The sequence below is a fragment of the Xylona heveae genome, assembly GCF_001619985.1.
Source record: "Xylona heveae TC161 unplaced genomic scaffold L228scaffold_4, whole genome shotgun sequence".
NCBI lineage: Eukaryota > Fungi > Ascomycota > Xylonomycetes > Xylonales > Xylonaceae > Xylona > Xylona heveae.
Window position 1 is genome coordinate 282,078 of NW_017264196.1, and position 12,030 is coordinate 294,107.

The window sequence follows — 12,030 nt, forward strand, 5'->3', positions numbered from 1 at the left end:
CTGAGAGCATCCTTCGCACAGGCATTTTACATATGTCCGATACCTGTCGAGGAGCTCTCCCCCTTCCCTCCCAATATGATTTACCTATCCATTGCTGCCAATTGATTCCTTTGCTGCGCTGCTTCAACTGTTTCTGTATTTGTTTGAGCTTTTGCCATATTATAAATCAATTTTAACAAATAGTCTTCCAGTTGATTACAAAGTCCACATGGAGGCAGATATACAGCAATGAAAGTGTCGTGACTTCTAGTTCAAGGCGCGATCATTCACTGCACAGTTTATCCTGATGCCACTCATTCTTTTCAAGAACTGCGCTTGCCTTCTACCAACTCTTCTGTTTGAAGCACACGCTTTTGCGCAGGACTCAGATTTAACCAAATATTTGCTCTTTTTCCATTATTGGGCATCAAACGTCAGCACGACCAGGGATATCGATCCCTCCGTTGTCGAAGGAAACTCGATCCTTGAGTCGCTGCTTAACCTGGCTTACCATTGTATGCCTTTAGTCTCTCTCTGCGATGGCTACTAGTACGCATTCAAGCCAGCAGTCGTTTCCGATTGCCAGTGGCTCGCCTCCATCGGGTGAAGCATTCCATCAGCATCCCACTAAAAGCAACCCATATGCTACACCTCCATCTCCACAGACCTCTGGATACCAATCATTCAGTCATGGGCAGAGAAATAGTGGCCAACAAGCTGTGGCGGGGTCTCAGTCATGTTTTAATTGCGGCGCACCTGATCATTGGGCGCAATTTTGTCCTGAGCCTCGTCGCGCAGTTCCATTGTTCGTTGCATGAGCATCTCGAATCTAAAATTTGTACTAATTTTGCTGTTCTAGTGGGGCTGTGAATCAATCTAACGTGCCACGGCCACCAAAACATAGAAAGTTCAGTGCTCCGAGTTTCGCGCAGCATCCTGTTCCCTACTACGGCTATCCACCGCAGTATGGGCCCCATTATGGCTCAGCGTATCCGACTGCAATGCCACATGCTTATCCACAAGCGGCTCCGTATGCTGTCCCTCCTACTCCAATATCAGCCCACGGTCAAGAGCCTCCTCAGTGGCCTCAGCAACCTTCGTCCTACTACCATGGAGCTTTTACGGCAGGCCAGTCGTATCCCGTCGGCCCGTACGGACCTCCGACGCCAGCGACGCCGTCAGAGCACCAACACCAGAGTCCCTGGTCTACTCACGGCCCTCCGATCCATCCTAACGCTTTTCCTCATTCAACGCATCAGCCGTCTCAGGCCACAGACGTGCTGACGAATCCTATTAATTCATCAGGCCAAGCAAGGATGATGCATGGATCAGATCGTTCTTCTGTTACGTCTCACCAGGAACCACATCACAGCATCTCATCGTCTTCTGGAAATAGTGCGTCTAGCCATTCTGTCTCGGTAGAACCGCGGCCTGGTTCAGGTGAACGTTACATATGCACACCAGTCTCTGCTTCTCAGATAGAACATCCTGCCGCAAATTCGGAGCCAGCCGTCGATTCCGAGATTTTTGATCTTGAGTGGGAGCAGACATTGTTTGATTCTGCGCGACAAATCCAAAATAGGATCGTAAATCCAGCAAGAGCTGTCAACATAACTATGCCTGGCTCGCTTATTGAGATGGAGGATGACCTCGAGCCATATTTATTGGAGCCTCGTTCTAGCAGCGCTGAGGATTCCTGCTTATCTCGACTCATCCGAGAGGTCGCCAAAGCAGGGTTCCCCAGTTTCAAAGAAACTCCTTCCTGGCAAGATCGGAGCGACGATCCAATATTCTTCATATTCCCAGACGTTGATGAATTCATTCCTCTGTCTGCCTTCAGGGCATTCCATGGTATGTACGGGTACCAGAAGGAACCCGAAAAGCACTACGAAGAGTCGGAATGCCATTATGTCAGTTCGCCTTCACCTCAAACTCCAAACGAGTTTGCAACTGTGCGAGAAGTAAAAAATGATGACGCCCATCTTTTCCAAAACTGTTCAACCCCCTCGGATGAAGGAAAACAAGTTGACGAACCTTTGGATTCGCGAAATGAAGCGAAATATCAACACGGCCGCGAAGGAACCCCTCCTTGTGAAGAAAGCCGACTTTCTCCCCAGGGCTATGACACTGAAGGAGACCAAGACTGGGAATTTTCACGGCATCACGTAAGACCTGAACGTAAGCCATTTATGGGGAATATGAGAGCCGCTTCCCGCCCGAGGTATGTCTTGCTTGACCGTTCGTTATGCCTTTGCTCATCAACGTCTAGCCGCTTTTCTGAATCGTGTCGTCGGGAAACCCAATTACATGACAGAAAACCCTTGAATCTGGCAAATCGTCGCTTTTCAGATGACAGGTACAATTCACGTTCATATCGCTCACGTGTGAAGCGTTCTCCCCCACGGCATGATAGATATCATCGCGTTCCGAATGGGGAGAAACTGCCACCACGAAAAGCCAGTTTCTCAACAAATAGCGGCCCACCCAAACGACGTTATAGCCATGCTAGAAGGTATGAAGATAGCCTGGATAAATTTGATGAAGGTTCTCCGCCACTCAGGCGCCATAGTCTTGAGGGCGGTCCACCTTCGACCAAACGAAAATTATCCCACGGTCACAATGGTGTGGCTTCTAGGGCGGAGCGCTCCCCTCCTCCTTCCAGTGCGCGAAAACGCAGTTATGATCAACGAGACGAGCCAGATGCACGGCCGGACAAGCCGATTCGTCAGGAGGATGATGTCACACCTCGACTCAAGAAGCGACAACCAAAAGTTGCTGAGGCGTTTAGGTGAGTGCAATATATTCCCCTTTTGCTCTTTTTGACGTTTACACTTCTGAAGAACTATAATTACTAATTGCAACACAGCCGGCGATGGTAACTCGAGACATTTTTCCAACTCCCCTCAATTCATTCTCTTTTTAGAAGGGATTCAAATTCGGCAACTGATTCTCCTGTTTCTGCACGATTCCTTGTCGATTTTCTTGCATAAACTAGTTTCTTTCACTTTACGTTGTGCTAAATCAATGTCATTGTCGTTCACGCTGTCGTTTGCTTTGTTGATTTCTCTGTTCTTTGGGAAGCTTTAGCCGATGCGAATATTTTATCTGATACTGTGTTCGCGTTTTCATCAAAGACTGATTTGAACTTGCTTCTCAAATGACTTTATGACGTCCGCTTCTGCTTATTCGCGTACTGTTTATATAATTGAAAATTCTCTGTCCTTCTGCCCCATTTTGCACTTCGCGTTTGATGCTCTGATTTAAAACTTATACCCCTTGCCCATCTTAACTGCGGCTTTCTGTTGAATTGTAATTTTGCTGTACTGTCTGCTCCGAAACTGCTTTATGCATTGCTCGTTATACTTTTACTTTCGCCTTCGGTACTCGTCTTCGGAATCAGCCGCCATGGAATTCATTATCCACTTCAGACGGACCTGACAGTGGACCTCTGCTAGGATCTTTTCCCTCTTGGGAATGAACTTTGATAACTCGGGAACCGGACAAACAAATCAACCAGAATTAAGCCGGATTTTACCATTTCTTGAGTCATTATCTCCCGTTGCTCGCTCAGGCGAACGACATCGTTGTTCCCTTTTCCCTCTTTATTCTTGTTTCTTGATATCCGGAGTGATGATGTGGTTCAACTATCATTTCCTGCTCTCCTTTTTTATTTTATTTTTTCTCCTATATATATTACACACGCAATTCTCGTGTGCCTTCTGTATGCACCATTTTTTTTTGTTTGTTCTCGCTCTATCAGTGAGTGAAAGGGCCTATATTACCTCTATTGGCTATCATCCGCCATTGGTCACAATACCTCAGCTTCTTCCCGGATACAAAGAAGATGAGGGGAATTCTGGTCCTGCCTTCGCTGGGAACCTTATCCGTCCAAAAAAAAAGTGCTCTTGGATATATCCTCGAATTTAGAGTCAGCACGACAACTATCAAAATCAGCCTGACCATATTACGGACCTTGGACAGTTTGGAGATGTAAAATGATGAAATTACTAATGATACAGTGGTGGCATATACTTACCGGGCCTACGAAATTACGCAATCTATGTCACCTCTTGGAATAATCTGCTAGTGGACTGAGGATGGTTATTTTCATTTGAAAGAAGGATTAAGAAATTCTAATAAAGTTCAAGTATAATTGAAGTTGCAAGAATATACTAAATAAATTACAAAACTAGATTGCCGAAGAGAAATTTTGTGGATATCGTGACGTCGTTATTTTATTTAACAAAAAAGATTCGTTTTACGGTCGTTATTCGTTAAGCGCAGTGGCTATGAATAGCCTTCGTATAGGTTGTAGGATACGTCGTTTCATCGACGTGTCGATGAGGAGCAGTAAGCCCTTGGGTGACAAGGTCTACTCCAGGAGAATGGCAGTCGAAGCCTTTTTTTTTGGTAAGAACAGTCGTAATGTCTACGATGTCTGCTACGAGTCAGCGATCTATACAATGAAAATCTTAGGATGAATGGGAATCTACTCACATCGTAGGACTGAATGCCTGAGCGCACAATTCGAATACGTCACGGAATACACGTTCCAGCGAGTTGGGAAACTTTTCCATGGTCACCGCTGATGGGCCAGCGATTGCTTCGTCCTCCTGATGCCAGGGCCGACGCCTATGCGTAGTGTTTGAGAACCAAAACTCCCAAAAGGAAGCCTTGGGTTCGCGCCGTATTATTGTTTTCTTCGTTTTCCAGGGGATATCGTGGTCGGCACAGATCGGGCGAAGTCTTCTTCAGGTACGGGGTTTGCTCTTTTTGATCCAATCGTGCGTTTGAGGTCTGCAATCCCGCTTTGGTTCCAAGGGCTCGATACAGTGGTTGTTCTGGCATTGCGTTTAATATCGCCCATATAGGGATGATGCTGTTGTTGTCGGTCAGACATCACTCGCCGTAGTCGTGCACGAAGTTCCAAGACGGTTGTTTTCAACATAGTTTCTGATTCGTTGCCAGAGGATGCTGAAGTTCGACTGGATGGTTGATCGGGCTCTGGTGATGCAGCCCGTGATCTCTCCGAAGATGATATCGACGGTAGCTTTTTGACGCGTATTGAAGGGTGGTCGTGATAAATATTTCTGAGGCTGCTGAGGCTGGAATAATGTGTAGGTGGTGTGTCGGCCTCGTCAGAGCATTGTGCGTCCCATTCCTGATCTGATAATGTCGTATCTTCCCACTCGCGTTCGGCTCGTTCAATCTTTTCTTGATACGCTTTCCGGACAGGGCTGGGGGTGAAACCACGTCGAAATTCCCTCGCAACTTCCTCCCCATACTTGCTAACCCTCAGATACTCTCTATACTGAGAGGAAGACAGTGCCTCGCAGACTTTTTGGCCGAATTCGGGGTCATATTGTGCGAATCCGAATTCGCCTTCGGGTGGTGAAGGAAGCTTCTCATACTTGATCGATTTCCAGTCAAAATTGTCAAAGAAGGGGTCTGGAGGCAACCCAGTACTCCCATCAATATCCGGATCGTCCGCTAAAGCCATTTTGCAGTTGTTGTGGTGGACAACGAAGCATGAGAGAATGGTAAGGTGAACGGGGGATGATGAGTTGACGTTAGGGATGGGAAAGTTGGCGGCTCGACGTTTCCGGGGGGAGGCGAGACCCGACACCGACCAGCGCATCACGTCGTTGTTGTTGCTTGATTGGGTGTGGTGTTGATGACTCAGCATTCCAGAACACGCGATGAGGCTTTTCTCTTTCTCCTTATCGCCAATTGTTGATTGTCGCACCACAAACCACTTTATACTCCCACTGTAACGTCTATTGCACAAATATTACAATGTTTCGAGATATGTCACTCGGCTTTTCATCGTTGTTGACTAACTTTATTTTCTCTAACATGTGAAAATTCTTTTTTTTTCGTGCCCCTTCTTGTGATTTTGGAGTCACTGGGCAGTGCTTTTTGTTTGGATGGCTCATCGACGTTGCTAGTCACATGTTTTCCTATTGGGGTAATTCCCAAGCCATGATGTTCCCCCTTCCCTGCATCCCGTGACTAGGCAGCCTTGAGTGCTATGATCTGTCCGAAGGCATACTGGATTCTTTTCCTTTGCAATAGTTGCGTTCTCCCATACAACCATCTGGACTGATCTTGTACGATTGATGCTTTTCAGTTGCAACTGATTTTTAGACATTTTTTGTACTTTGTTTCGCAATGATTAAAAATCCGGACCCCAAACAGTACCTGTCTGTGGCTGAGCGGGGGACCGCTAGGCGCATGTACTCCGTGCAGCCTATCAGATATCGCCTTCGTGCATCATGGCATGCCTGAAAGTGCTGTCATATATATAGCTGCCTGCGGGCAATCTTTGGTCTTGTTTTGTTCTCTTGTTCCTGGGCACAGAACCTTGCACTCGTCATGGCTTCACCAGCAGACACTGTCATATTGGATGACAACGAGCTCGACCAATTTGCGCTACTCAGACCCTGGAACATTGAAGCCTGTCTCGCCTTCAGCGACATTATTGAGCGAATCATTAACAATGACCCGTTATTGCATCACCATAGACAATTCATTGAATATGAAAGCATGAGAGTGCCACTACAGCAAGCAATGAGTATCTCACGGCAATTGAATAATTCTGGCGAGTTTGAAAACAGCTTTGATACGGAGACTGAGACGGAATCTGACTGGGGCAACAAGAGCGAGGGCGACCGTGGCCAGCGCGACGTGTATGTATGGACAGGTGGCTACGTGCTCTCGCTGGGTTGTCTTCCTCATCTTCCTTCCATCGGCTGGCAGGTTGGTAGTGGTCGATGGAAGGTGGGGACTACTAATCTTGATCCGTGCGGTGGGGTCGATATCCTCCTCACCGGTGACAGTCGCCGAGCGGCCGTGCGGGGCATCCATGCCCGAATGGCATTCAACCGGCAGACAGGTTTACTGATGCTCCAGGCACGGCATTCGGAGCCCTACGGAGTGCGACTCGACAATGAATCGTTTGCGCTGCAGTCGCGCTCGCTGAATGCGCGCTCATCAATTGTTCGCTTTGGGAAGCTCGAGTATATATTTGCCTATACGGTCCAGCCAAACAGTGGCTCGGAGAAGCTATTTCAGCTGCAAAAGCAAAAGTTCTTTCGAGAACATCTCCAGGCTCCGCCGCCTATCGAAGCGACTTCGGCGACACCTTCACAAAATGACCTCGTCTTGGGTAATTGGACATTGAAGCGTGCAGTGGGTCGAGGCGCATTCGGGACCGTGCTGGCCGCAACACACCGAAATGGTGCCGTAGTGGCTTTCAAGACATTTATGCGGTACGATAGCAGAAGTGACCGGTTTGCGCAGCTGGAAATCGCAGCGGCCGAACAACTTAAACCATTTCTCCTAGAATTCGATCGCAAGCGCCATATTATTCGACTTGAAGAGGTTATCTATCAACGCGGGCGTCGCGAATATGATGGCTCGGGACCAGAAAATATATGGATGCTCTATAGTCCACTCGCTCGTGGCACATTTCAAAATCATATCCTGGAGCGAGATTCCAACACAATCAACGAGACCGTTCGAGCAATTTTGTTCAAACAAGTCCTTGAAGGGCTCGACTGCCTACACGCACACGGTTGGGTGCACCGTGACATCAAGCCTTTGAACCTTGGAGTTGTGAGCATCGAGCCTCCCAAAGCTGTCATCTTGGATATTGGTTCTGTCGCTTTACTAGAGCCTGGCGAGGTCGGGTTCCGCCCACGGCCAGGTGCGTATGGAACCGTATCATATCTTGCCCCGGAAATGGAGCTGGCTACGTATCATGCGCCTGTGGATATCTGGGCTCTGGGGCTTGTTGCGCACGAAATATTTCTTGGCTCCCATCCTTGGAAGTTGGCCGTCAATCCGTGGCGAACTGATAAAAATCGATACTATACCCAATATCTCAATATATACACAGACACTATCCAGAAGCTGCGCTCCGCCGGATCTGGTACCATACATGATTTGATTGCGAAGATGCTGGCATGGGAACCACGTGCTCGAATCTCGAGCCGCAGCGCCCTTGAACACCCATGTCTCCGTGGCATCTCAACTGGAGATGCAAACTGGACACCGTCGTCACCCCTTGCAGGTAGCAAGCGGCCTAGGGATTAACTTCGCAAGGGATCCTATCTTCCGTGAGGTCTAGAGAATAGCTGCTGTATCACGGCGATGGGCACTACACGCGTGCTGTTTGGCAGTCCGGGGTCACTCCTTTCAATGGGACCTCAATGCCATTTATCGACACTCGTCATACTCCCGCTCATCTTCCACCCAGCGATATCATCTTATTACCGTCAAGAGCGAGGTGTCCACTCTAGCTCATCTCTGATGACAAATTGGCTGCAATAGCCGGTCGTGCCTGCCAATTGTGGACATTTTCTGCCACCAAGACGCAATTCTTCTGGCTAGATACACCTTGATTTGGTTGGACTCCTGGCCCGGGTAGCATGAGAGCGACGATTTTACCGTCCGTGTAATAATCATCCTTTCAACTCTCGATACTCTCGGCTCACTACCAACAAATAACCATATGGCGCACGGAAATGTGAAAGTTTTCATGCCCTCTATAAGCTCAAAAGGGATCAAAAAGCTCAATCTCTCGATACGCGCTTTACTGCGCACACACAATCTTCATTGCATTATAAAACATTGTCTGCGTACCGGCTTAGCATATTTCCATGCATCATTCCCTTGAGAAAAATTTATTTTGACGGGAATTTTTTGTGCAATTTAGCTCCTGTCTTACAAGATTATTGGAAAAATTTCCTTGTATCTCGCTCGAGATATTAGTTCTCGGATATGCACGACTGCATGAGCTTACGATTAATGACTACTGACGGACAATTGTTTACCTGGCATTTCGACTTGTTTCTTTTCGTTTTATTCGCAAAGCATTCATTGCCTCTCTTGACGCATTCAGCGTCGTGACCTTGTCTTAGTATGGGCTAATGACTGTTTGGTGCTCAATGCGTCACATATCGCTGGTCTATCTATTGGAGTCATTAATGTTGCTCTTTTTTCTTTTTATTCATCTTGTGTTGTCCACTGGTCTTCTTTTCTTTCCTTTTTTTTTTCTTTTTTCTTCTTCTTTCTCTTTTCTTATAAAATAGCATGTATGGCATATCATGACATTGTACTACATTACATCACATGGCATTGCATATTACACACTACAGGACCAGCCAATGAAAGAAACTTTCTCTTGCCTTCCAAAATGACTAATATGTTATTATGACGAGATTATATACAAAGTACATATTCTATCGATCTGTAAAATATGGCTAGTGAAAGGGATAAAAGAGGGCATACATTGAATCACGCATGTAGGAGATTGTTGTGTCAAATTCGTGTCACAAAGATGATATAGTAGAGTGAACTCAATCTAAAAAAAAAAAAAAAGAAAGAAAAAGAAAAATAAGAAGAAAAACGGCCTGGTATGCCTTCATCTCTCCGTAGTCTCCAAACTCCGCACTTTGAAAACGGGAATGATGGAATAATGTCGCCTCTTGCCTCTTTCCTGTTTCCTGCTTCTCTACTTCTTCTTTGTCTTCTTCTTCTTCTTCTTCTTCTTCTTCTACTGCGTTTTTCGTATATCAACATGTCCTCGCACCCGCTTGCTAGACTAACTAGACGACTATGAACAATAAAAGTATGATGCTACAAAAGAGGAATAGTAGGCCTTAAAAAAATGATAATGAGAATTTGATAAAAAAAAAAAGAAAAAAAAAAAGAATAAAGGGAATAAAAGTAAATATAGGATCAAAAAAAGGAATAGGAATGAAAATAAAGGGAAAAATAATAGGATTGAAAATAAAATAAAATAAAACAAAAACAGAATAGAAAGTATAATACGAAATAAAATAGGAAATATAATAAGAAATATAATAATAAATATATCAAGAAATAAAAGAGGAATTAAATCAAAAGGTCATAAACAGCATTACATCACTAAACACCCCGATATGCTCTCCTTCGCCACTTGACTGCCTCGACAAGCGCGCCGTAGCTCCACGTGAGATCTCTCGCGCCGCGCTCGTAGCCCGTGAAGCCATCGAACTGTTCGCTCAGCGAGCCCTGGGCATCGGCGTGGTGTTTGACAACGGCGAGGAAATTGTCCGCAACGTCGCGGAGGCGGTGGAGGGTGTGGTTGAAGAGGGCGCCGTTGTTGTCGTCATCATCTGTCATCGAGTTTTCGAGGGGTTTGGATGACGCAGAAGATGGAGAAGAGGAAAAAGAAAGAGGAGAAGAAAGAGGAGAAGAGGAAATGTTGACAGCTTGGGTGATGGCAGGATTGACTGCATTCCAGAAACGAAGCGCAGCGGGAGAAACTTGAAGCCAGCCCTGGGATTGGGCATGCACGGCGGTGCGGTAAAACAGTTCTGCGACGCTGGCGGTGCACAAGAACCAGGGATTGCCCACGCTGGTGCCGTCCCCGTTGTATACGTCTTCGGGGTATCTGCCGATGCCGACGCCGGCGAGCGGGTCAGGCGAGAGCGCGGCGGCGGCGTTGATGGGGAAGCGGTGACGCTGGTCGATGATGAGATCGTAGGTGGAGACGAGGACTTCGTCGGAGAAGGGAGCGAAAATGGAATCGATTCCGTCTGCTGTTGCAGGGAAGGTGTCGGCGTCGGCGGAGGAGGGGGAGGAAAATGATGAAAAGGATGAAAGTGAGGAGCCATGAATAGCACCGAGAGGAATGGCGCAGTCGAGTCCCGACCTAAGCGTGTCGAGAGTTGAGACTAAATGTCCTTTGTCTTCGTCCCAGAATGACGGGAGAAACTCGTGCCGCATCTCTTCGGCCTGGCGGGCGTACCAGTCGGCGGCACCAGGGTCGTCAAAGAGCGCAGCGAGTTGAGCGCCCTCGAGCAAGGCGTGCCGTTGCACCATGGCTGTGAAGAAGTGCAGGCCGTTGACTTCTTCCCAGAGATCGAACCCAGAGTCGCGCCAATGGTGGGAAACGTATTCGAGGTCGGCCTTGATGATGCTCAATGCGGGCATGCTGGCCTCGTAGAGCTCCTTGAACCACGAGCCGCCGCCGTCGGCGCTCGTCCACAGCGCCGGGTGCGTCTGGTTGTAGGCGCGAAGGTAGCGCATGAGGGTGAGTGCGCGGAGAGCAGGCCCGTCGCGCTGCGGACGGCCCCAGGAGCCGGTAAATGGCGTGCCGTCGACCATGAACTTGGGCTCGCCGAGGGAGGAGAGCGAGGAGAAATTGCCAGACGGGTTCGGTGTCCGTTGTAGACGCACTTGGAGATGCGCGTAATCTGCGAGGAAGCTGGATATCTTCTCGGCGAGAGGTGAAGTTGCATTGGATGCGTAAACGTCAACAAGCGTTGACGTTGTAATTGCGGCGTCACGAACCCCTGATCAATTGCCAAAAAAAAAAACTGATATTAGCGGGAGAGGGAGAGAATATGACAAGGAGCTAAAGTGATGCCCATACATTGGAAATAGTAATTGGGATGAGATTTAGATGGACTAGCTATCACTGTTCCTGGGGCAGCACCGATGGTGTTGACGCCTCCTGGCGCAACATTTGCTAGCAGTCCTGACAATGCCGTGGTCTCTTCCTTCTCTAGCCATGCGTCTAGGGTGGCATCTTTCAATATGGTAGCTGCGCTGTCATGCTGCTGAGTCTTCTCTTGCGCGAGTGTTTGTTGCTGTCCGTTGGAAACCCATGGGTACCATGATACAGGTGATGCATCTACCGCGCCGACAAGTAGACATTCCAGTAAAACGGCACCGTGGAGGAGGCCGCGCATGATGAGATTATGGTTTCAGGTCGCCGCTCCTGCCTGGGACTCTTCCGTATACGGAAAGAATGGTGTAGTAAATGAGATAGGTTGCAAAAAGTTCAGCAAGTCCAATTCTATTATTGATATTGATAATGATGTCAAGTAAACAGCTCCGTTGTTTTTCACGGGTGTGTCCAAATAAAGGTGAAGACAATGAAGAAAGAGCAGAATAGAAGTCAGAAGTAGCCAAGAGGCGGTCCATTTGAAGTTGTCTCAGATAGTCTGGGGAAGAGACGGAAAAGCCTTACGACGCTAAGGAGAACCACGAGCACGT

At 47.6% G+C, this 12,030-nt stretch overlaps 4 protein-coding genes across 4 annotated transcripts; 2 read left to right on the plus strand and 2 right to left on the minus strand.

The window, feature by feature from the left end:
• Positions 1-312: 312 nt before the first annotated feature.
• On the plus strand, positions 313-3,156 carry L228DRAFT_106134 (hypothetical protein). The gene is made up of 4 exons (XM_018328903.1): positions 313-784; positions 839-2,200; positions 2,249-2,767; positions 2,846-3,156. Exons 1-4 carry the CDS (start codon positions 519-521, stop codon positions 2,856-2,858), a joined length of 2,160 nt encoding a protein of 719 aa, XP_018188751.1. The 5' UTR covers positions 313-518; the 3' UTR covers positions 2,859-3,156.
• Positions 3,157-4,450: 1,294 nt separating this feature from the next.
• On the minus strand, positions 4,451-5,699 carry L228DRAFT_245934 (hypothetical protein). Its single transcript, XM_018332283.1, has one exon. It carries the CDS (start codon positions 5,663-5,665, stop codon positions 4,670-4,672), a length of 996 nt encoding a protein of 331 aa, XP_018188752.1. The 5' UTR covers positions 5,666-5,699; the 3' UTR covers positions 4,451-4,669.
• A 655-nt stretch (positions 5,700-6,354) lies between these two features.
• Positions 6,355-8,076, plus strand: L228DRAFT_237787 (kinase-like protein; the record flags this gene model as incomplete). Its single annotated transcript, XM_018330971.1, has 1 exon — positions 6,355-8,076. The coding sequence occupies one exon, from the start codon at positions 6,355-6,357 to the stop codon at positions 8,074-8,076; it is 1,722 nt and encodes a 573-aa protein (XP_018188753.1).
• A 1,662-nt stretch (positions 8,077-9,738) lies between these two features.
• On the minus strand, positions 9,739-11,935 carry L228DRAFT_106098 (glycoside hydrolase family 15 protein). The gene is made up of 2 exons (XM_018328902.1): positions 11,405-11,935; positions 9,739-11,324 (listed from the first exon to the last, which is right to left on the minus strand). The coding sequence occupies exons 1-2, from the start codon at positions 11,721-11,723 to the stop codon at positions 9,913-9,915; spliced, it is 1,731 nt and encodes a 576-aa protein (XP_018188754.1). The 5' UTR covers positions 11,724-11,935; the 3' UTR covers positions 9,739-9,912.
• Positions 11,936-12,030: the final 95 nt, after the last annotated feature.

Coding starts and splice junctions, on each gene's coding strand:
- L228DRAFT_106134 (XM_018328903.1), top strand. CDS start 519: ATGGCTACTAGTACGCATTCAAGCCAGCAGTCGTTTCCGATTGCCAGT. Junction 785..838: donor CCTCGTCGCGCAGTTCCATT/GTTCGTTGCATG, acceptor TTGCTGTTCTAG/TGGGGCTGTGAATCAATCTA. Junction 2,201..2,248: donor AGAGCCGCTTCCCGCCCGAG/GTATGTCTTGCT, acceptor ATCAACGTCTAG/CCGCTTTTCTGAATCGTGTC.
- L228DRAFT_245934 (XM_018332283.1), bottom strand. CDS start 5,665: ATGCTGAGTCATCAACACCACACCCAATCAAGCAACAACAACGACGTG.
- L228DRAFT_106098 (XM_018328902.1), bottom strand. CDS start 11,723: ATGCGCGGCCTCCTCCACGGTGCCGTTTTACTGGAATGTCTACTTGTC. Junction 11,325..11,404: donor TCCCAATTACTATTTCCAAT/GTATGGGCATCA, acceptor GCAATTGATCAG/GGGTTCGTGACGCCGCAATT.